This window comes from Fusarium redolens, assembly GCF_020744475.1.
Source record: "Fusarium redolens strain MPI-CAGE-AT-0023 chromosome Unknown BKA55scaffold_1, whole genome shotgun sequence".
NCBI lineage: Eukaryota > Fungi > Ascomycota > Sordariomycetes > Hypocreales > Nectriaceae > Fusarium > Fusarium redolens.
The window spans coordinates 2,332,946-2,356,071 of NW_025763664.1; the positions used below are offsets into that span (position 1 = coordinate 2,332,946).

At 44.9% G+C, this 23,126-nt stretch overlaps 9 protein-coding genes across 9 annotated transcripts; 2 read left to right on the forward strand and 7 right to left on the reverse strand.

The window, feature by feature from the left end:
- The first annotated feature begins 199 nt into the window (after positions 1-199).
- BKA55DRAFT_549446 (bacterial low temperature requirement A protein-domain-containing protein) lies at positions 200-2,684 on the forward strand. Its single transcript, XM_046191212.1, has 4 exons — positions 200-1,091; positions 1,141-1,330; positions 1,377-1,966; positions 2,013-2,684. The coding sequence occupies exons 1-4, from the start codon at positions 500-502 to the stop codon at positions 2,597-2,599; spliced, it is 1,959 nt and encodes a 652-aa protein (XP_046056489.1). The 5' UTR covers positions 200-499; the 3' UTR covers positions 2,600-2,684.
- Positions 2,685-3,988, reverse strand: BKA55DRAFT_549448 (uncharacterized protein). Its single transcript, XM_046191213.1, has one exon. It carries the CDS (start codon positions 3,700-3,702, stop codon positions 2,761-2,763), a length of 942 nt encoding a protein of 313 aa, XP_046056490.1. The 5' UTR covers positions 3,703-3,988; the 3' UTR covers positions 2,685-2,760.
- A 390-nt stretch (positions 3,989-4,378) lies between these two features.
- BKA55DRAFT_532365 (uncharacterized protein) lies at positions 4,379-5,081 on the reverse strand (the record flags this gene model as incomplete). Its single annotated transcript, XM_046189327.1, has 2 exons — positions 4,379-4,613; positions 4,867-5,081. 2 exons carry the CDS (start codon positions 5,079-5,081, stop codon positions 4,379-4,381), a joined length of 450 nt encoding a protein of 149 aa, XP_046056491.1.
- A 442-nt stretch (positions 5,082-5,523) lies between these two features.
- BKA55DRAFT_498619 (uncharacterized protein) lies at positions 5,524-7,083 on the reverse strand (the record flags this gene model as incomplete). The annotated part of the gene is made up of 5 exons (XM_046186571.1): positions 5,524-5,866; positions 5,911-6,419; positions 6,471-6,605; positions 6,660-6,746; positions 6,796-7,083. The coding sequence occupies 5 exons, from the start codon at positions 7,081-7,083 to the stop codon at positions 5,524-5,526; spliced, it is 1,362 nt and encodes a 453-aa protein (XP_046056492.1).
- A 3,586-nt stretch (positions 7,084-10,669) lies between these two features.
- Positions 10,670-12,678, forward strand: BKA55DRAFT_549456 (glycosyl hydrolase catalytic core-domain-containing protein). Its single transcript, XM_046191214.1, has one exon. It carries the CDS (start codon positions 11,153-11,155, stop codon positions 12,296-12,298), a length of 1,146 nt encoding a protein of 381 aa, XP_046056493.1. The 5' UTR covers positions 10,670-11,152; the 3' UTR covers positions 12,299-12,678.
- Positions 12,679-13,215: 537 nt separating this feature from the next.
- Positions 13,216-14,917, reverse strand: BKA55DRAFT_682808 (uncharacterized protein; the record flags this gene model as incomplete). Its single annotated transcript, XM_046198405.1, has 8 exons — positions 13,216-13,724; positions 13,772-13,842; positions 13,892-14,000; positions 14,050-14,177; positions 14,232-14,341; positions 14,395-14,422; positions 14,677-14,731; positions 14,794-14,917. The coding sequence occupies 8 exons, from the start codon at positions 14,915-14,917 to the stop codon at positions 13,216-13,218; spliced, it is 1,134 nt and encodes a 377-aa protein (XP_046056494.1).
- A 2,893-nt stretch (positions 14,918-17,810) lies between these two features.
- BKA55DRAFT_20705 (uncharacterized protein) lies at positions 17,811-18,649 on the reverse strand. The gene has a single exon (XM_046185136.1). The coding sequence runs from the start codon at positions 18,384-18,386 to the stop codon at positions 17,961-17,963; it is 426 nt and encodes a 141-aa protein (XP_046056495.1). The 5' UTR covers positions 18,387-18,649; the 3' UTR covers positions 17,811-17,960.
- Positions 18,650-19,657: 1,008 nt separating this feature from the next.
- BKA55DRAFT_549463 (uncharacterized protein) lies at positions 19,658-20,444 on the reverse strand. Its single transcript, XM_046191215.1, has one exon. The coding sequence runs from the start codon at positions 20,293-20,295 to the stop codon at positions 20,107-20,109; it is 189 nt and encodes a 62-aa protein (XP_046056496.1). The 5' UTR covers positions 20,296-20,444; the 3' UTR covers positions 19,658-20,106.
- An 84-nt stretch (positions 20,445-20,528) lies between these two features.
- BKA55DRAFT_549464 (uncharacterized protein) lies at positions 20,529-22,965 on the reverse strand. The gene is made up of 3 exons (XM_046191216.1): positions 22,360-22,965; positions 21,377-22,305; positions 20,529-21,320 (listed from the first exon to the last, which is right to left on the reverse strand). Exons 1-3 carry the CDS (start codon positions 22,603-22,605, stop codon positions 20,942-20,944), a joined length of 1,554 nt encoding a protein of 517 aa, XP_046056497.1. The 5' UTR covers positions 22,606-22,965; the 3' UTR covers positions 20,529-20,941.
- Between the last annotated feature and the right edge of the window lie 161 nt (positions 22,966-23,126).

The window sequence follows — 23,126 nt, forward strand, 5'->3', positions numbered from 1 at the left end:
CCGGAACGTTGTTAAGTCACGTGGCTTGATCTTCCGCGATCTTAGTATAGCGGGAAGACCCTTGCGCTCCTGAATCTAACTAATTTCCTCCGTAAGGCTAATGGAATCCTTCCAAATTGAGACTCTCGATACCTCCGTAAGGTAACAGGTATTATTTCTGAATAATAAACACCATTATTTTCAATCAGTTAGTCATGATGACTACGCATCCCGTTAAGCTTAAAATGAAACACTTATGCTTATCCCAGTAGTGTCTCTTCGCAATGGATGGTTGTCCAGCTTCACTTGCGGGGATCAATGAAATAAGCCGTGAGACACATCATCAAACGCCAATGATAGCGGCATCAAATTAGCAGGGGCCTATGTGTACACAGTCGGCCGCCCAATGAGCTAAAACCATTGGCTCTGTGCTTATCTTGCAGTTTTTCAGCTCCTTCTCCTCATATAGTGTTGGTCTCTTCACTTTCTTGAAATTCCCAGCTCAATCAGTTGTGCTCAAATGTCGTACATTGCCTCTGCTCGACGCCGGCGACCACAGGAGTTCTTCCTGCCGAATGGCAAGAAGATCATCGCCTCTCTACCTGAAGATCTCGAATCTTTACGTGAAGAACATGGAAAGCGAAGTGATATTCAGGTTGAAGTTGTCATTCATGGATCACCAGAACATTGCGACTATCTAAGAGAGACCCGAGATCACCATGAGAGTCGCCGTGCTCACTTTCGGCAACGCCATGGCCCTGCCTTTGACGAATGGGAAGATATGCAGAGTCAACTTGATATTGTCAACGGCCACCTGGAACGACTCTCTACCAACACGTCTGCTCTAAATGCCAATTTCGACAAGTTTGGTTATGGTGCTGAGCTGCGAACTTATGATGATGATGACCCCTCACCTGCTGTTGACTCCTCCAACATTTCCACTTCAGATACACTCTCAGTTGGTTCTGGTGGAGGTCAACCTCGACTAGGAGAAACTATCAAACTCTTCAAGAAGCCAGTGGTCAAGCAATGGTTTCACAAAGGGTTGTTGTGGCGTGCTTCAGAAAACACCGAGATCATGGCCATTGAGCTGTTCTTCGATCTTCTTTATGGTAAGAATCCCGACTCTGTTGCGATAGCAAATTCTCACCACTTGAAAAGTCGGCATCATTCATGTCAACGGCGAGCATGTCTGGGCTGAACCGACCGGCAAAGAGCTGCTTCGCTTCGCAATCACGTTCATTATGTCATGGAAAATTTGGTCCGATATCACTCTGATCTTGAGTTGGTTTGAGACGGATGATGTCTTTACTCGGCTTGAGATTCTATTCGAGATTGCTTGTCTCCTAGGGTACGTCAACAGTAGACAGCCAGAATTCAATCATCTGACTTCTTAGGTTCTCGACCAACATGACATATGCATTTTATCCTGGCGAGCACAACACATACACTATGCTAGTGTCATTCTATGTCGCTGCTCGTTTCAGAGGTGTTTTCCACTTCTTGTACACTGGGTACCTGCTACCAATGGTGCGAGGTGTTATGTTCTGTCAAGCTCTCAACATAATTGTACCTGCAGTCCTATGGATTGCTAGTATTCATGTTGAGATGCCTTCTCGTCTGGGTCTCGTCTGGATTGCCATCACCTTGGATATGTGCAGCCAGAGCATCCTCACGGTAATTTACCAATACGGCCGAAAGGCTGCTCACGACAAAAGGATTGCCAAGTATCTTTCTAGCATATTTGAGTTCTTTCCAGCGGTAAATATTGAGCATCGGGTTGAACGAACCAATGCCTTTGTCTCGCTGGTTTTTGGATACTCTGTCATGGGTCCAATGTTCCAAAGTCATGGAGGATATACCGTTGATGTATTCTTGGGAAAGGCCGTTCTCGGTCTTTGCCAGGCATTTGTGTTCAATTGGATCTATTTTGATGTCGATGGCAGTAACATCAATATCCATGCTATTCGACGCTCCGTGATATCCTGTAAGTTATACAGTCTGTTTTAATAACCCCTTGCTAACATACAAAGCGTCCGTATGGCACTACGCTCATCTCCCCTTTATCATGGGCTACATTCTAGCATCTGCCGCACTATCTAAGCTCGTCTGGGTCGCAGATACCCCAGATGCCAACCCTGAGCATTTGACTGAACACTACATCGAGCGTTCGGATCCTGGGGTGGCCGACGGCATTCGGTACTTTTACTGCCAGGGCCTTGCTGTGGCCTTGTTCTTTATGGGAGTCATTTCAGTCAGTCATGATCATCGCCATCCAGCAACTAGACGCCTGTCCAAGAAGACACGGTTGGCCAATCGACTTCTCGTCTGCCTCATCTTATTTCTCCTGCCATTAGCCAAGAGCCTGAACTCGCTGAACTTGATATCCATCACTCTGGCTTTGTCTGTATGGGTGTTGTTGCTAGAGTTATTTGGCAAATCATGCCGCAACGACCCGTTCATTGGTGAGAAGCAGGGGTGCTCTGTGAGGTACAAGTGTAAGTGCAGTAAGAGAGATCTCGAAAATGCCAACTTGTATGAGAAGGAACAGATACCATCAACGGAGGTACTTGAGCTAGGGCCCAGACAGAAAACTGCAGTTCCTGATGTGCAAGAATAAGTACAACAAATGGTGATTTGGGATATAATTTGGGGCTTCCCGTTTATCTGGCATATTTGACGAGAATGTCTCGTAAAAAACACAAGGTCGATTTCTATAACTAAAATATACGAACAGTCTATCACTGGTATCTATCTCATCTGAGTATTCATCCCAATAGTCTAGGAACCACCGACCATGATGGCCATAGTCTGATGCATTCTTCGCCTATCCACTTCTTTCTTCATCATAGACACGCAACTCACCACAGCTAGAATTTCCATCTCCATTGCCTCATTTTTTCGATCCAACCACTCACGCAAATCAAGCATAAGTCGCCCACCGTTTCCAGCAGAGCTCCTCCTAGAACCTTGGGTACGAAGTTCGTCACTACGCACAAACTGCCCAACTTTACGTCTTCTCTCCTCTTGTTTTCCTCCTGCAACGGCAACTTTCATGACTTGATCAAGAATGAGTAGACAATCGATTTCCTCGCCAATCGAGGCTTTTGCAGTTCGACGTTCGGCACGGGAACTATATCGCCATTCGAAAGTGCCAAGATGAGTGCGCATGATGGTGCTGCGAGTTAGAACACCTTTGCAATTGATCTCAATCTCCTCTGTCTGTCCGTCCTGCGATCCATCCCCAACGAGACGGATCTTAGGAGGCTTGCCTGGACCGAAGCGGTATGTCGTTGTGCAAAGAGCTGTTTGTGTCGGATCATTCGCCCTGGCTAGAAAGCAAGAACCTGAGTTTCTTGTAGGCCGAATCGATACATACTCGGCTTCATCGAGATCACCTGTTGAGGTGACATTGAAGACATAGATAGGATCTGGCTGAGGCGGTAGAGGAAGCCTGATAAGTGCAAACCCAGGAGCTTGGATCTGAAGTTGTTTTGTAGGATGAAATCCCGGTGTTGCAGAGGATGATGCTGAGTCTCTGTTGTCATTGTTGTACAGGGTCGTATATTCCGGGAGGGAATTTGTAGAAGATGTAGCTGGTGAGAGGCGTGATAGTTCTACGGCTTCAGTGGTCTCGTAGTCAGGAGGCGGAGCCAAGTGTCCAGAGGGACGATGGCCAAGTTCGAAGTATGAAGTTTTCATTGTCTCTGTTTTGGTAGACATGTTGCTGTAAGAGTGGTATTGATAAGAGTATTTTGGATATCCGATTTCTCTGAATGTAGCCTGGTGATGTTGATAAACTGTTGGTGTAAGTCTTACTATGATGCTTGCTTCCACCTTGAAGGCGGACACAAGGCCTATATATACCCACGACCTTGTATGATCTACGTCTTTATCCTAAGATCTTCAATTGGCTCTTGGCCAAACCCGAAGAATACGACACAACTGTTGCTCAGACGGGACAGCCCAAGGCATCTATCATTCAGCCCTGTGAGGTTTATTCTCAAACATGATTGGCTTATTCGATAATCATCTCCCCCACGCAGGACCCAATCGCGTGAAATACGATGAATGCGAGATTCAATAGTGGGGGCTTTGCTGGGGCAGTGCCGAGACTAGCCCCAGAGAGCAATACTTGAGACCTTTTTTTGTCACTCAGGATAAAGATCTTCAGTTTTCTTTATTTCCTTAGACTACCTTAGGCACGGCGCAAGACGGAGAAGGCGCAGAGCTTTATTCGTGTTGCCCGATTAATATGTAAGACAAACACTATTACTGATCCCGGTTGTGATTATATGTTCTGGTAGTGCTCAGGCCATTTGCCGAGTCAACATAGACCAAATGAATGTCCCATTTTGAGATACTAGCTTGATTCTGAGATCAAGTCCCTTCTTTCAAGTTAATTCTCGTCTTCGGCGTCATCCTGTGTTTCCTGCTCTTGGCCCTTCTCCTCTCGCGGCCACGGCCAAAGTCCTTTCAAGGGGGTGTCATCCAAGATGACATTCACGTTCTCCACAGGAGAACCTAACTCAAAATTGTAGACAACACTCTCCTCATCTAAGCTATCGAACCCAAGGACAGAGTATATTCCCTTTACCGAGAGATGCTCAATAGGAAACCCTGCAGCAATCTGCCTACTGGATGAGTGACCAGACACTCAACTCTGCCGACCATTGAGGGTCGATGAGAGTGTGGCTGCGCATGTAGTACCAAGTCCCGTCTCTCTCGCTATAAAAGTGTTTGAGGGAGTTGCACTGTACTTGCACATTGTCTTGAGATACATGCAGTCCGTCTTGCATTAATCCCACGATGTCTTGAGTCGAGACATCAAGTTGGGCGTATCAACCAACGTTCAAATCAACTTCTCAGGGTGCTTGCCTCAGAGACCTTGGATCCGAGCCGAAGTTGAATTGTAGGTTCCATGACATAGACACTTCAGGTGCTATCTCTTGGTTCTCTTGGTAAGGAGGGGGGCCTGCCACAGGCGAGTTTGTTACGGCCAAGCCCATTCCGAGCCTTTCGGGGGGTGGTACAACTACCCGAATGGTAAGTGGTCCAGGAAGAAATTGGTACAGGGTTCGTTCCACGGTGCCAGTTACCATACTCACGACTTATGGTGCTGTTTTCAGTTCCGATGAAAAGGGGGAATAAATAAAATGTGGTGTTGACGAGGGAGGATAAGATGACTTTGTTTTGAGCAAGACGGGGGGGCTTCTTGTTTTTATACCACGCCAAAACCCAAATATTCATCAGAGGAGAAAGTATGTTAACAAAGATGCTTTCTCGGTAGAAATTGAGTGCATTTTATGGTTTTAGTGCTTCGAGTCGAATCATAACAATGGGTCAGGAAAATAATGTTATCTTAAACTTTGGGGATGACGGCCTGACCCATAGGATACATGTGGTTATCGGTCATGTGAGCAACAGCAAAAGTTGAGTTCGTTTGAAATATGATTCATGATTGAGCCTTATGTGAAAAGCCACAAGAGAGCCAAACTTCAGTCACATCTGTTCTATACAAAATAACTGAGGCTAACCCCATGATCAAGCCCTCCCAAAGAAAGTAATATCACGATCCAACTGTTCCTCCACCCACATCGGCCACTGATTATAGATCTGGTGCTCAAGGTTGACATTGGCATTGATATGTTTAAGCCAACGAGCAAAACCAGGATCAAGTTCTGGCTGGCCATCTCTCTGTGGAGGGTACTTTTCAGATACGTTCCGTTCCTGTCCACTAATAGGAGACATGATCTCGTTGATGGCGACCCAATGTGAGTGAAGCAGCATCATGACCTGGTTATCTGGATCAATGAGAGCTTGGAAGGTGTCGTGTGGAAGTAACATCCACCAGCCGTATTGTGATGTGTATGCTTTATATGCTAGACTTAATTAGATAGATGCGAGAGTTGTGTGACAGGTTTCAAAGACTTGCCATCCCACGAGTTGATGTAGAGCTTCTCGACCATTGTGACGAGATGCTGGTGATACTCAACCTCGACTGACTGCGTACACAGTGGCTTGAGATTCGTAAGAGCCTCCATTGCAGAGTCTGTATAGCCCTTTGGAATTAGTGGGAGACCCTGCATTAGAGGCTCAAGTAAAGCATCTTGATCCGGCTCCATCATATTTTCAAATATCGGTTTTATACCTCGGAAAAGCATTTGCATTCCCACAATCATGATACCCCGGATGAAGGTCAGATATTCAGCCAATCCATCATCCAGGCTGACTGACTGAAATGTAAGGGCGTAACAGGTAGCTACCATAGCGTTCGCTTCCTCATAGCCCATTGAGCTTCGAGCAGTCTCTGCGAGACGCTTCTTGATTGCTCTGATTGCCTTGATGCGATGGTTCATGGCTGAGGAAACAACACTGGCGTCATTCCTCATGAGCTCAGATGCTGAGAAACCGAGGATTGCGTGCATAAGATATTCATGCTATACCAATTAGTAACTGCCTTGCTTGTTTGACTTGATCGAGATACATACGTTGTGGGCAATACATGGGATTTCATGGGTCCAGATATCTTCTTGTTTCAAAGGATGATGAGGGTAGCATTGCGTCAGAAAGTGCTGGAAGAAACGCATGTCCTGGAGACTGAATAGAGGAATTTGGTGATGTGGCTAGATACACGATCGTTAGTTGATCCCAATTGTTCACTCTTGTCTCCTACGCACCTGATGTGTGATCTGGGGCATAGATGGATACTCGCACTTCAGGCCCGTCTTGGTACAGTGCCCACACGCAGGCCGAGTCTCCTGGCACTTCCTGGTGTTAGCCACCCAATCAAACCAGATCTTCGGGTCTACATACCTTGATACGTCTTCTCTTGCAGTTGTAGCAACCTCTTCGACTTTTGGTATGGCCTCTTCGCTCAAGTCTTTGTTTCTGAGCAGAAGGCCGAGCAACAAGTTCGCTACTAGACCCTGATGTAGTGCTTGGTGGGGTAGCTTTGTCTGAAGAGTCTGATCGTACTTGTTGTTGGGTCTGGGCACTCTCCCCAAAGGCAATATCGTCAGCTTGGAGAAAGGCGCCGTAGTCAAATTCGGGCTGGTCGGTGAATGATAGCATCCCCGGTGTGAAGTCTTGGTTCATATCCATGGTGTGATTTCTTTCTGCTGTTCGCTGGTTGTAGTTCAGCTAGCTCCTTGCAGCTCTTATAGATTGCCCGAGGTAGAAGTGATCAGAGTAGATATGATGGTATTCGGTAGCCGTTTTTTGCCCTCATGTATCTAGTTCGTCGTATGAGACAAATGCTTCAGATTTAAAGGTTGAAGTTTTATAAGCATGGCTAGAACTCACGAGGCATCAACAGCTGGATAGCTTCCTCAACCCAACACGAGCGAATCAGCGTCTTATAAAATCACGTGTTGAAGCTGGCAGTGGACGATCCTCTCAAGTGGCTTGAGCCCTGCCACAACTAGCTTAACATGTTGTTTTATCATTCGTTGTAGTGGCAGTTCATCCCTAACTAACCGGGCGGGATGACGGGTCATCATTCCGCCGCTTTCTCGCACTATCATCCCAATTTGGGTTTCGGTGTTGTTAGGCAGTTTTCAGTATTAATAGTTACCTGTTGCGACCATGTCGTGACTTTATATGATTTTTGGGTATTGGCTTCATGAAAGAGGCTGTGTTGACCTCCACTGATTTACTGGCCGATAGGGCAATGGTCACTTTCGCCATAGAGCCAGCCTTACTCGATTAGCTCTCAACGGGCTGCAGATTCTCCGTTACCTTATAGCGGGGCCCCAGTTTGATATCCATTTACAATATCCATTGTTGGCGTTTAACTTTACCCCAGAATCTTAATAATGACAACGGTCCATATTTCAACAACAAACTCAAGGAAAGGTCTGATTATGGAGATGGCACTTTTGGTGTTGCACTCGACTCTGTCGCCGTGTGATTAGCCAAATCACGGGAATAACAAGCGCGCGCCTGCGATCGTCCTCTAGTCCTTTACCTCATTTCCCATCGTCGGGCGCTTCTGCAAATATCGCGATTCGCAAGTATCCTAGCGCCGATCATGTCATTAGCTCTCCTGAACTCTGGAGCCATGTTACAGGATCTATTTTAAAAACGATGGCTTGCTTCGTTTGTTGCGGTTTGTCTCGTTCACTTGTTTAAGTCTCAGCTTTCGGTTACTCACAACCCATTACTACCAGAAACACTACGCAACCATCTCAAATGATATACCACCAGTTCCATTGCAGTATGTTGAACTTTAATGAGAAGGGGTTGTCCATAATGCATACTGCATTGGCCAAAAGTGTAACAGAGACATAGCCAAAGAGGCCTGCAGTTTGTTGAGATATACATGTAATAGTGAAGCAGGCAGGGGGTTTCTGTCAACAAATAATCCTACCCTATACCTCATATCAGATACATGAATTTTATTATCACTTTTTGAATAAACCACTACCACTACCGCATCCTGGTTGTTTCACCCGAATATCGTTCATGCTGCTTTTTAGGGAGGCCTCTTATCCCGAGAAACCCGCGGTTCTCATTATTGTCATGTTGATTGATGGTACGCCTTGATCAACAACATCCACATCCCGCCAAGGTGGGTCGTGTCACCAAGCGTTCGTATACACAATAACATTAGATTAACGTCCCGCTCAATGCATCGTACTCTGAAATTGGATATATTCAACCACATTGCGGTATCGAATCATCCACCCCAGAATCAACAGCTCATTGGAAGTGGAGAGCAAGAGCCATGCTCATATCCTATTAAAAGCTCAACAGACACCAGGGACTCCCCGAAGCGATCTCGTGAGATAAGATGAGCGCCCCATAGGCCCATAACTTGTGGGCTGAATCATGATTTTCAATACAAGCAACAGCTCGTCGCTTGAAAGACTGGTTATTTTGTTTACTAGTGGCTTTGATAAGAGTAAACGACCCTGATCAGGGGAGCCCATCACCCGGAGTCCCAAACACTTGTTGGGGAGATTAGATAAAGAAAGTTGCACAAAGAAACAAAATGAAGAGCATTGAGTGTAGCACGTCAGCTTGACCGCCACATGTCAATAGTTTAGGTGCCAAGCCGAGGAAATAGAGTCTGTGACATTTAGCTTATCCAAAGCAAAGAGTGTTGAGAGTGTTCTTTGTGCAGAAAATGCAACCCTCATCATGCAAAGTGATGACAAAGACTTCCACAAAAACAGAACAGATTGTGAAGATCTGAGTCAACAAAATCCGGTATTGAGTTTTTTTCTTGATCCAAGTTGTGAATGTCTCCTGTGGGGATGAGTGACAACCCTGCCATACTATGAGAATCGAGAACCAAGCTTTTTTACGCCCAAAAAAAAAAAGGCTCAATCATGTCTCTGTTCCGTCCGTTTGCAGCGTCCATCCATTGTGGACTGCGATGAGGATCCGATCCGGAATCCCGGCTAACAGGTTGCTCAGATATTGACAAGGGATATCATGGTTGTACGCGTGGAGCCCCCTACTGTGGCTGCGGATGTAATTTCGGACGGTGTTTCACACGGCGGATGCTAAGTGAGAATTGGGTTTAGCAGCCGACGTGGCCCTTTAGCAATGGGTTCAGGTTTGTCCCAAGAGGCTGGGATGCTCCAAAAAGCCAAGAAATTTAGAATTTTCGTCGGTGGCAGTCTTTGTGCGCCTTGTTCTGTATGCTTTAATTGTGTGTGTGCGTTGTCGTTGCTAGTTGTCGTGATGAGCGTCATATGATGCGTATCATGCGCCTTTGGTGTGAGAGCATTGGAATGATGAAAAGCCAGGTGATGACGGTGATGCAGAAGTTGGTGGTCGATAACCTCAGGCCTTGCATTCATCAAGCTGGCTGGGCTTGGCACCAGGATAAGCATCGCATCAGCTAGCTGGCCTCCAGGCTACAGGGTATCCTGGGTAGGATCAGCTCAACGGAGTTAGGGCCAACGTTTACGACGGCCTCGTCCGATTACGTTGGTAGCTGGGAAGTGGGCGTTGAGGGTTCTCGAAGGCCAAGTGCCGGCAGCAAATTCGGTCGTGTTTTCTACTGTCTTGGGACCGTTTAGTTTTTTATACCACGGTGGATATCAGAAGTTTGGTTGTGGGATCGTCGAGTCAGGAAATGGGGCAAAGAGTGCTGGCATTGCAGCAAAAGCAACAAAGGCCCCAGTGCGTGAATCATTCCTTTGAGGGCCACTAACACAATTGGGCCGTTTGCGGTCTTTTGTTCTCTTGTTTCCTCTTTTTTGTGTGTGTTCCTGCAGAAGGGACCTGCAGTAGACCCAAGCCGGATGAATAGCGCATGTATAGTTTGTTTCAGTTCAGGCACAGCGTGTGTGCCTGTGTGTGAGTGGTCGTGCATCCACTGCCACGTTAACCCATGTTTTCTTGCCCACTGTCGTTGTCGTTGGCTTGGTCGTTTAGGTTCTGAGAGGGAGGCCAGGCTGACCAATCGGAAACTGCTTTGATGCTACCTGAGGCGGCTGCCCCTGGCATACTACCCGCTTTTTGCCAGGGATGGCGTACCCGGCGAGAGATCCACTCTAGCACGGCGCCAGGAACAGAGCGTCGGCCAATGGAATTGCAGAATGCCTCCAAGCATTTCACCTGAGTCCACCGAAAGCGACCCAAAATGGCCCCTGCAAGTGGAGGCTCTCGATGGCCCAGGTGGGGGGCAGTCTTCCCAGTCTTTCCAGTCTTAGAAACAAAGATACCAGGTGTCAGGTGAAGACACGGGTATCTCCAACGATCGTCAGCAAGCAAAAGATACATCCCGGTCCACCTCACCACTTGTACTTCTGGATCATGTCCAAACCACACCATTGCGAGGGACCTCCTTGCTCTTAAACCCTCTAAATCCCCCATGGTTTCGAACTTCCCTTCCCCTTCTCTCCTTCATCTCGTCAGTATCAGCCCGTGTTTTCAACCCTCGTCTCGACTAGTCGTCGCCCTTCTTTATCTGCGTCTTTGATAGATCGCATACACACTCCCTACTCGGCCGTGCCGATCGCATAACTACAACTATCGCCTCAGCCTCGATCTTTGGTTGTTGCCTTCACCTTGTCATCCCGACTGTGATCAACCCGATTATCAAGTACAACTTCACACTCATTACACAAGTCGACTGTCGTCTTTAAAAACACAAGGTTTCATCGATCTTTACCCAAATCGCTTTGATTAAGAACATCATATCAAATCAGTCAAGATGATCGCCAACAAGCTCACCATCCTTACCGCTACCGCCGCTCTTCTTGAGCCGGCCCTCGCTCTCGGCCACCGCCATGCTCACCACCAGCACGCCCAGAAGCGTGGTGACTGGATCGTTGCTACCATCGACGGTCAGGTCGTCTCATGGGAGAACAACTACTTCGGCCCCGGCGGTGCTGCTCCTGCTGCCACTCAGCCCGCTGCCGCTTCTCAACCCGAGGCACCTGCTGCTCCCGCTCCCGCTGCCGCTCAGCCCACCACCATCATCAAGGTCGCCAAACCCTCTCAAGCTGCTAAGCCCGCCTATAAGCCCGCTTCTGAGCCCAAGAAGGAGGAGACCGCCGCCAAGGCTCCCCAGAAGGCTGCTATCAAGGAGAAGACTCAGTCCAAGGCCAAGTCTAGCGGCTCCTCTTCCGGCGGCTCCGTTGGCTTCTCCCACAAGCGAGGTGTCTGCTACAACAACGTTGACCTTGCCAACACCTTCGCCGGTGACTGCAAGAACTGTGGCTGGGGTTACAACTGGGACTCCTCTTCCAACGGTCTCAAGGGTCTCAACTTCATCCCTACTCTCTGGAACGACCAGCCTCTCCACACCGATCGCTTTGCCGACAACTGTGCCCAGGCTCTCAGTGATGGCGCCAAGGCTATCTTCAGCTTCAACGAGCCTGACAACGCTGGTCAGGCTGACATGACTCCTGCCTACGCTGCCAAGGCTCATGTCAAGTGGCTCAACCCCTATGCTGGCAAGGCCCTCATCGGTGCTCCTTCCATCAGCAACAGCGGTCTTCCTATGGAGGGTGTCGAGTGGCTCAAGAACTGGGTCTCTGAGTGTGAGAAGCTCGGCGAGCAGTGCCAGTATGACTTCTGCAACGTCCACTGGTACTCCGAGGTTGAGTACGGTAACACTCTCTTCGACCACCTCAAGGCTTCCCATGAGGCTTGCGGCGGAAAGCCCATCTGGCTCACTGAGTTCGCTCCTACCGGCTCTGATGAGGCCATTGCCGACTGGCTCAAGGAAACCATCCCCAAGCTTGAGGACCTTTCTTACCTTGATGCTTACTCCTACTTCAAGGTCGAGACTGGCATGCTCATGACCAGCGAGACCCAGCTCAGCTCCTACGGTAGCGTTTACGCCTCCGCTTAAGCTCGCGAAGGCCCATGGCAGATGGCCACCCAGTTCGTTTTATAACTTCTTGTACACTCGCTAGGGAAATACCCAACCATTCAAAATTGGCTTTCGGGAGGGAGGATAAACATTTTCGGTTCAAGGATGGCGCCCGTTGACTTATGTACATATTCTGCATTTAGGTGACCAGGATCTGGCTCACAGTATCCACGTTTTTATATCACGGTCAACCTCCTTACCTTTTTTCTTATCATTAGTTCTGGGATATTACAAAAAGGGAGGACTTTGCAAATAGAACAATTCCTGATCTTAACAGTTTGATAGACTTCTTTCAGCGTGTAGATACATCTATGAGCTACGATGACAATGAACAGCGATTTGACTGCTCCAACTACTGTGCCATCCTATGAATAAACATCTCTACTGTTTGAATGAGGGAAGGCTAGCAGGAATACATCAGGCTGTCTCATGAACCTCGGTTTGAGACTTCTTTGAACCCTTGCTTTCCTCCTAGATTGTCGCCACGCCAATGTCTTGATTGAGCTGCGCTAGAAGCTGAGGAATGTTGTGCCATGTGTATGAATGCGGGAGGTCAACACCTGACGCCATTGTGTCATACATCCAACATTCCATGATCAGTGCGGAACGTCTTTGTCAAGTTCAAGCGTCATATAAACTTACCACAGAGAATAGAAGCTCTTCCCAAGTCCTAAGGCAATAAAATATGATTAGATGCAAGAGCTTCCGCAACTCTCGTGGATGATTAAACTAAATATTGGGTATTTCCGCCACCATCCTTATCAACACCGATCTTTTCAAATACGCCTAGAACCGTCTTGTCGTTGTCCAAAGAACCTTCAACATGAAAACGTCGAATTCTTCTGAGCCAATATTCCAAGCAAACCTTTTCTAAAACAGACTTGTACTGTAACTTTTTATTTATTCAACGGACGTGAGAATGAAGGTGCCTTGGCATGATGTGGCCTGGAGCCACCTTGGATTCGTGTTCGCGGTGGCTCTGCGACTTCTGTGTGGCCTGGGGCAAAAGCAACCGACCGCACCGGAAAGTCTCGGTCTGATTCAATCTCGATATCGTCGTCGTCGTCGCTGCTCTCCTTTCGTTCGGTCGTAGGCCTGCTCTGACGGTGAATTGTCGTCGTAACGATAACGCCACTTGTAGCCCCTGAATGAACTTTAGTCATTTCGAAACCGGGGTCATCAGTTGAAGAGGTGACGGCAGCATGCCCAACAAGAGAAGTCTCGTCATCCATGTCGCGAGGGACGTTGGGGACGTTGGAAGCATGCAGAGAGCTTCTTGGGTGAGCTGACGAGGCACGCCTGCCGATGTAGCTGCCATCCATAACAGCAGCCGATGCTGGTTGACTGGAAGAACCAGCACTGTCGCGAGAAGTGACCCATTGAACGACAATGGCCGAAAAGAGGACTGAATATGGTCAGTTATAACTCAAGCGCCTCGTTGAAGGTACATACCGTCACTATTGCAACACATTAGGCACACCCAACCTGGCTCGCCATTGAGAACCATCAATACAGTCAAGTTTCTAATTCGTGTTAGAGAGGAATCCAAGCGCTAGACATCAATGGACACACACTATACTGCTTGTCAAGGTACAGCAAGCACCGACGAAAGTACGGAAGGCCACATTGCGAAGGCGGGAGTTCGCATGGGTCTTTAGAAGATTCCTGAATGAATAGAGATCTGAGGACTCGTCAGCATTTTCACATGGGACTCCCGAATGACGACTAACTTTTGAGAGGGATCAGAAAAAGAATAGTCAGGTAGACATTGACGACGGCATCGAATGCGATAAGAGGAATCATAGAGATGCTCTTCATGCCGATGAAGCACTCTCCGTTTACAATTCTGGCAATGCGACTAAGACCATTGGGAAGCCGTTGGAAAACGAAAGTCAATGTTAGAAGGACCTACTAGATAAAGTTGAGAACGACAACCACTCCATAACCACCAAGAAGTGTGGTCATGTTGAACAAGTAAAGTTTAGAGTTTCTCCTACGTGTGGTAGAACTTCGAATAACATGCTATGTGTTGTTAGAGACAATATTTCTTTTCTCCAGTAATATGTGAAACTTACTGCTTTCTCGACAAGAAAGACAGATAAGCTATTCTCATATTAGTCAAAATCCTCCACGGCACAGTCGACAGAAGAACCCACAATCTTGGTTGTAACATAGCAGATTAGACAAGTAAGATGGCGCCATGGCAGATGTTAAAGCTGCTGTTGACACCGAAGACCTGTTGGAGGATGGCAGAGGTGAAAACAAAGCCGTAGGAGTCGACGTAGATGACGAGGACGACTATTTCATGTTTAGCCAACGAACTGAACAACATCCTTGCATCAGCTCAAGAGACTTACGCCCAAGCAACAAACGGTAACCTGGACCAGGATCTCACGGCAGCAATTCTCTGGACTAATCGATCAGGCGTGTCAGTTTTCAGTGCTATATATCATAAGGGCTTTGGAAAGACTTACAAAGAAAGACAGATAATATTGAACAAGCAGCGAGGGAAACCATAACCGACATGATGTCCCCTCCTATGGGAACAGGTTTCGGTAGATATGCCTCGCGAGGCTCGAGAGAAGGCTTGGGAGCCATATCAGATCGTGTTCGACGACGGCCGTGTCAAAATGGGATCTGAAAGAGCTACCAAAAATGCAGCAAAGTTCCTGTTACTGTCCCTGGCTATAACAGGCAGATCTTCAACAGAAGGACGAAAATTATTTCAAGCATTGGTAGGAGGGTTGCGTAGGGTGATAGTTAAGGAGGAGGAGGACGGGGAATAAAAGAGCAATTGCCTAGACAGGTATCAAGTCAAAGCATAATTTGTGGCTATCTCTTTGAGTGGCACAAGACTACAGCAGGTCACTCGCCCCACTTTGCTTACTAACCCTACTAATACCTGCAAGGTATATAAAGTTCTTATTAGATAGCTTCTTTATTTAAAGTACCTAAATCCTTATATAAATTACCCTTAGTAAGTTTTAAATAAAATAATAAGCTTTTTAAAAATACTTAAATTTATAAATAATTATAGCTTTAATATCCTGCCTTTAAAGGTAATTAATAACCTTATTAATATACCTAATTTTCTAGCTAAAAAAGGCTATAATAATAATTTTTAACCTTTTAATATTAAATATTATAATTTTTAAATTAACCCTTTATCTTAATAACTACTTAAATTATTTTAGCTTTTTATATCTATTTTATTTATATAATTATAATTTAAATATACTAATAACTAAGTTATTTATTTACTTAAAAATATAATTATTAATAATTAAAATACCCTTTTTTATAAATAGTCTTATATCTTTAAGTAAGAAGGTATTTTTACTTTAATAGCTTATATATAGCTTAGGGTCTTTATTTACTTATAAATTTATAAAAAAATATTAATTATAAATTATTAAAAGTTCTTTAATTTAGAAGATTAATGCCTTTTTTATTTATTTATTAAGTTTATATTATTATAAAAGTTCTAGCTAATTATAAGGTATTTTTATACTTTTAATTATATTAAGCTTAATATAAATAATAAAGGTAATTTTCTAAAGACCTTTTAAATAATTAAAAAGTAATTTAATTATATATAAAGGGTATTTATTAAGCTTTATTTTTTAAAGATTAATTTAATTATAAATAAGTATATAATCTTTTTTATAAGTAAATTAAAAGAGATAATAGTTATTAAGAATAAGCCTATATTATTAAGGTTTAAAATCTAAGTTATTATATAATAAGACTACTTTTTATAATAGCTTTAATATATAAAAGTATTATTATATAAGGCTATTATAATTAAGTTATTTATATTAATATTATATAGTAAAAAAGAAAAGCTATAAATTAAAATTCTTTTTAATAATATATAAAGTATTATAATTTATTTATTAAAAAGGCTATTAATATAAATATATTATATTTTTATAAATAACTTCTTTTTATTATTATAGCTTTTTTGCCTTTTTTAATACCTTAATTATAGTATTATAGATATAATATACCTTAATTATAATATTAATATTAAAATAAAGTAAATAAAAAAGACTAGAAAAGCTTTTAATAATATAGCTTTATAATATAATAAGGTATATTTAATCTTAATATAAGATAAATAAGTATAAATAACTTTACTTATATTTTTCTTATTAATTTAATTATTTCCTTTGTCCTTAAGTTATTTAAATTACTTAAAAAAATAATAGTATTATATTCTTCCTTTTAACTATACTTAATAAAGCCCTTTATAAGTATATATTAAAAAAGCAAAAAAAGCCTACTAAAAGAGGCATAAAGGTAAAAATATAATACTTATAATAAGTCTTTAATAGTAATAGCTTTAAGATAATTCTTATTTTTATTATTATTACTTAATATAATAATTAAATAAAGTCTTATATAATATATTAATATTAATTTTATTATAAACTTTAATAAGTATAATTTTAATTTTTTTTTTATAGTTATATTTATAAATAGCTTTATTTTATAAAAGAAAATATAATAGCCTTATTAAAAGCCTTATAATATACTTAAAGCTTAAAAAAGGCTATTTATAATATTATTTTTAATAAATATAAGATTAAAAGTTATATAAAGAAGAGATATTATATAAAAAAAGAAGAAGATATTAAAGATATTAAAGTATAATAAATTTACCTATAAAGAAATATTAATTATATTTATTAAGGTATACCTTCTAACTACCTAGCTTATAAAGGCTATTAATAAAAATAGCCTTAACTTTTTTTTTTTAAAAAAAAAAGTAAAAAAAAAGTTATTTATAGTTAATATTAGGAAATAAATAAAAGATATAAACCTAATATAGCTATAAAGTCTATAAAATAGCTATTTATAACTTGGCTAACTGCTAGTACTTCTATTATATATAAAATTAGGTATATGCAAATATACTTCAAGTAGCGCTCATTTTGATAGGTCCTATACCCCTGTCGTGACCCCGCTGTAGTCTTGTGCCACTCAAAGAGATAAGGTAGAAAGGTCAAGCTAACACACTTTCCTGACTGTGCGGAAGCCTCAGGTCTCTAGTTCTTCTGCCGACGACCTATCCAGTAGTCTGGAAACTAGGGGTCTCTAGCTCAACCAAACTAATGTATTGAAAGTTGCTCATGGGTCCGTATATGAAATAAGTCCCCGGGCAAGCCAGAAGCGGAAGACGTCCAGGCACCATGCAGAAACGCTATCAGTGGCCGCAGGTACGAATGATACTGGAATATTGGGTAACATAGCGGTTGGGCCAGGCACAATGACTTGAGGGCCATCAGAGAGATCGGTACTTTATTCGCCAAGAAATTCAGAGTAAAACGAACAACCATTTGAGATGAATATCGAAATAAGGTTAGAACGGCGTGGTCGTTACTTGATGAGCCACTGACGGTGGTGGACGGGAGTACGATGGGTGATGCTCTTTGTGGGCACTGTAAAATAGTCTGGGATAGCAACGGAGGATCCGAATACCTGACTGAATCCTTGGCGATGTCCCGGCCTCTGAGTATTTGATATAGCTCACAAAGGAGGTATGTCACCCATTGTTAGACTCGGTTCCGGATGCAGATGGGAGGAAATCATGGTATTTGTGATGGGACAATGTCAGTAAAGGCTATTTAACAGAATGTCATTCTTTTCGAGACACAAAAGGTTGACTCGTAAGGCATTTTGTTCGATCGATTTTCCAGAAGTCATACCAATTCTTGGTGATTGGTGATTGGTGATTGGTGATTGGTGATTGGTGATTGGTGATTGGTGATTGGTGATTGGTGATTGGTGATTGGTGATTGGTGATTGGTGATTGGTGATTGGTGATTGGTGATTGGTGATTGGTGATTGGTGATTGGTGATTGGTGATTGGTGATTGGTGATTGGTGATTGGTGATTGGTGATTGGTGATTGGTGATTGGTGATTAGTGATTGTATAAAGACTTAGGAATGTCCAGTCGGGACAAACTGTGTTAGCCGATATTTCTGGTTTGCCGTTAAAAGACAACACCAGGTGTACGGGAGGGCTGCTCGTGATTACTATAACCCTCATCTCTTGCGGCATGCCGTCCGATCGATACGGCTGTGGCTATGGTAAAAAGAAAAGGGACTCGAGATGAAGCCCGACTCATTTCGGGTGGGAGTTCGATAGGAGGCGACAGATGGGAATAAAAAGATCGACCACACCCTAACTTAGATCGTTCATCGGGTGGAGCAAGCCATCTTCGACATTGATGTGCTCAAACCCGTGGTATGGCTGGACGTTGTGCACTATCGAGTGCGCACTGACAATGGCATCGATACCGGAGCAGCGGAAGAGTGGCCCGTACGGTTTTGTCGATAGATCGTGGCTTGTGATGGTGTTTTTTTCGAGGCTTGAGGAAATTTGAAGCTGCGAAGTGCTCAGATAATGTCTCTATCTGAGCAAACTAGAGGAAATGGGAGTTGCTATCCTTATTAGGTAGGTAGGAAGTTGTTTCCCATCTCGAAGGTGGAGAGTTCCTTCTGAATCCTGGCACCTTGTTTAATGTGTAGGACGGGAGGAAACATGGGCTACAGTGTAGACAGGGGCCAAATACCCGGATACAGCAAATGGCCAGCAAGTACAGACTGGGAAGGGTGAACTTCCCAAGCCGTTCATGGCAAAATCTTCTCAGCGCAAATCGAAAGTTTCATCTTCCCAAAGCAGCATGTTCTTCTCCCTGTAAAAGAAAGAAAGGAAAAAACCCTTCCCCTTATTCAAATAACCTTGTTGCTTGCCCTATTGTTAGTACTTAGTTTAGACCCGGCTAGATCCGATCTATTATCCACCCCCGGAATCAATCAAGATCCTTCACGCTAATCCGTTACGATCCCTCTACCACAATCCGGACTGTGCCTTGACTCGAGATTGGCCGCCGGACAGTAAATTGGGACAGCTAGGGAATCACCACGCGTGCATGATTCACCTGACTCGGCAGGAATTGGAGATCCAATGGCGGCATTGTGGCGGGTAGGTTTTCCCGAAACCACGGTTCAGTTGCCATCCCGTCTAGCAAAACAACTTTCCGACATCCTGGTGGCGAATAGCTCCAGATATCTTCCCAATAAGAGCATTTCAGGCTGGGGTTTTGTAACTTGAGCACAGTTCGCAGAATAGCATCCGCGGTCTTGAGCCTCAGGTGTTCTTCGGCCTTCATTGATCAGTGCAGGAAGACACCTCCTGTGTGCAACGAAGAAGACTAGCATTATCAGGATTGGTCGATCTCGACACACCTGCCCTCTAGTGTCGATAGCTCGAAGCTTATTTATCATAGGCTGCCAGAAATCCAAACGACGCTTTGTGCTGAAGATTGTCTTGTTCATCCGCTGCTGGACTACCGTTGGTCTGGTTGTGGCCCGGGATAATAATTTAGCTCACATCACACCAGCAGATTCACGGCATCGGTTTCGAGATCACATGCGTCACACAAGATTCACCAACCACTACCAACATATTGGGTGTAAGCTCCCGATGAAACCCAAGAAAGTTTACATTTATGCAATTCAATGGCTCCAGCATGTTGTTTATGGTGGGAGCAAGTGACCTTCTAAGTTCTGTCTGAAACATGGAAATCAAGGGTGCTCAACAAACATTTCCCACGTCAGCGTCATTGTCTTATTTCCAATTGATACTTCCGTCATGAGGATCAGAAATTAATCAATCCGCCAAGATCCAATTCGTTGCAACGACGATATTTGGGCAACTAAGCTCTTTGCCATTATCCAATTCGTCAAGCTGCGGCGGCAATTGTGCCTCCAGAAAGTCATAGCCTGTTTGGCTGTTCTTCCCATTTTTGGGTTCCAACAGTCCTTGTTGTTCTTATAGGGGTGTCGGAGCATATCACAAAGCCCCGTTGGTATGTGCTGACTCTAACTAACAGGGCTGGTTCGTACAGTCCCTGATGATCTACTCCGTACCATGGCAATGCACCGAAAAGGCTATCGGGTTGCATTCCCCAACTGCCTCTGGGTCCTTTACTCTTTACCTGTGGTGCCAGGCTATTGGAGCCAAGCCCTTGGTTCGGATTCTAAACTGACCGAATCAGATCCTATTGTTATACCCGATACTGAACCTGGGCGCTGTGTTGCAAATGTCTTCAAGGATCGTCGTTGAGTGTTGACTTTTGTGAACATCGAGCGACTGATTATTCATTGATGGATTATGAAGTTGTTCACTACCATATGCTGACAGACCTTAATCAAGACTTTCAGAAGACCTCTACTTTATCACGTCTCGATTTCGTATAAGGGTGTATAAATCATAAAAGGTATCATATGTAAGGTAGGTATCTACACTCTCGGATGAGCCGCCGAAAGTGATCATTAGCCACGATCATCGTGAGCAAACCCTCATGTGCGATCGACCAAAGAAACGCCTTGCCATGCTTCCCATGTGTGTCCATACTGAAATCCAAGTTATCATTCCTCAGTCCGAACGCCGATCCCGAACATTCTTTTCCTTCCCAACGGTTCACAAATGCATGCAAGGGACCTTCTGCCCCTGATCAACTCAAAGTGTGAAGCCTCTCGATCTCCAGTTCTCAGCCCTAAACTCATATCGCCGGTAACATAAATCTCCCGGCACCTCCGCGCTACTCACTAGCTTCCCCGTTGGCTTTCATGATTTTCGAAGGCTTGAGCGCGGGTGCGGATTCGAAACCTATCCCGAAGCCTCGCCGCAAATCGTGCACTTTGGCCCTGCGACTCGCCATCGACCGCTTCAGCCACATCTGTTGTCTCTTGGGTGCTATTTTCATTATTTTCCGCCCGCATCTGCCTTAATGCTTCCATTTGTTCTTCCACGGTCCCCTCTCGAAGGCGGTTAATATCGAAAAGTCTCGACAGACGGTTACGGTGAGATGACTGAGGCGCATCGTTCTCAGCACCCTCCATTGCCAAAGGTGGCGGCAGTGTGCTAGAGTCGCCAACATCCGCCTCCCCAGATGCATGGCCCTTGCCTGGTCGTAGATCATACCGGCTAATAACGTGTTAGTATACATCAAGATCAGATCATTTCTCAAGGGTGTAACTCACCACAATGGACACGTGCCAGATACATTAACCAGCCATGGATCAACACATGCCGGATGGTACTGATGCTTGCAGGGCAACACTCGAACATCTTCACCAACCTTAAAGTCTTCCGTGCAGATAGAGCATCCTAAGTGGTCGCTTGTCTCGTCTTCGGCACTCTCGGGAGAAGACGATGCCCTAGCCGCGGCTGGTACGGCATTGGTCTCCCCACCCGGTGCCGGAGCCGCGTCAGATCGTCTGGCCTCACTGAGGCGTGACGCTGTTCGCTGTGTGGCAGCATCGTTCCCTTCCGTGTTTTCCAATTCCAATTCGGGGTCTGGCTTTGTTGGCGTCTGGTTTCCAAATTTGACAATTGGGATAGTATCCAGTACAGCCCGAGCAAGTCCCTTGGCCCGACTCTGCCGTGGCCGCCCGCCAAGTGCACCTCGCGGCCCGTATCTTTCAGGATATCGGTGGGCTCTCACAGCGCCTGTCGTGATGATGACCAAAAAGAGCAGAGTAATCAGGCCAGTGATGGCGTACAAAACACTCATGGCAGCCGTGTTACCTCCTCCCTTACTCTCATCCTTCGGAATCGTGTTATCCGTGTTGTTCCCAAAGATACTCGCTTTAACCTCTTCACCACGACTGGTGCCGTTCAACAGGTTCAGGGCTTGTGTGGCCTCCCCTCCATCAGCCATAGACAAGATGCTCGTAAAGGGAAGTTTTTCAACTGGGTCGATGGCACACCATGTATTGGACGTAGAATACAGGACTATTGCCCTGAGATGAGGATCAAGTTGCATTAATGTGTTGAGCATCTTATTGGGGCTGAGAAAAGAGTCGCCTTTGGGCTCGTCGCATGATAGATAGGCGATATCGTCTTTATTATTTACTTTATTGTAATTTGAGGAGTCTGTCGCAATCATGTTGCCCGTGATATGGATAATCTTTCGAATAGTTATTAGCATTTAACAAGGGAACAGTGCAGAGCCAAGACGTACATCTATGACTCGACCTGTGGAATCGTTTAGTCCCAAATTCGGCGTAAGAGGGATCACAGCAAACTGCAACCCAGGGTTCGCCGACAACGAGAGTTGCATGCCGTTGATTGTGGCCCATTCGGGGATTTCGGTTTCGGCCCACGTAGAGACTTCAGTGTCATCGGCATGGACATCTGTAAGAGTGCAGGCTAGAATGGAGATGAAGAGTGCCATCCTGCCTGTACTAATTATCGTCGAGAATCTCATGATTGTGGTTTTATGGCGGTGATGTCAAGGGAAGGAGGTGTATCGAATAATGGCGGTTGTAGCCGACAGCGAGGCTGGAAACTAGGCTCTATGCGTAAAGTATCGTGTGTTGTCGTCGATTTTGAATACGTAGGAATAAGGCAGATACGGTTTAAGTCATCGCCAGTTGACGTTTAGATGGAAGACGACATGTCGGTTGTGAATAGCATGTGCCGGTCGCAATTCTCCTGCACTACACTTATCTCGTATTTGTATTGCGGTTTCGTTTTCGGTAGGGTTCCGCGGGTTGAGTTGAACAGAGTTGAATTTAAGTTAAATTGATGATGGAGGGAGAAACGGGAGCAGTATTCAATCCATCACAACATCCTGCCCATGATGGACCCGTCGGGTCCCGTATCGAGGTGGAGCCCACCCGAAAAAGTTCCCGGGCGCCCGCTGACAAGCGGCGATAGAGGGGAACGGCAACTTCCAACCACTGGAAACGCAGCGTTTTGGCTCAATCAAGCCACTAAGAGCTCACT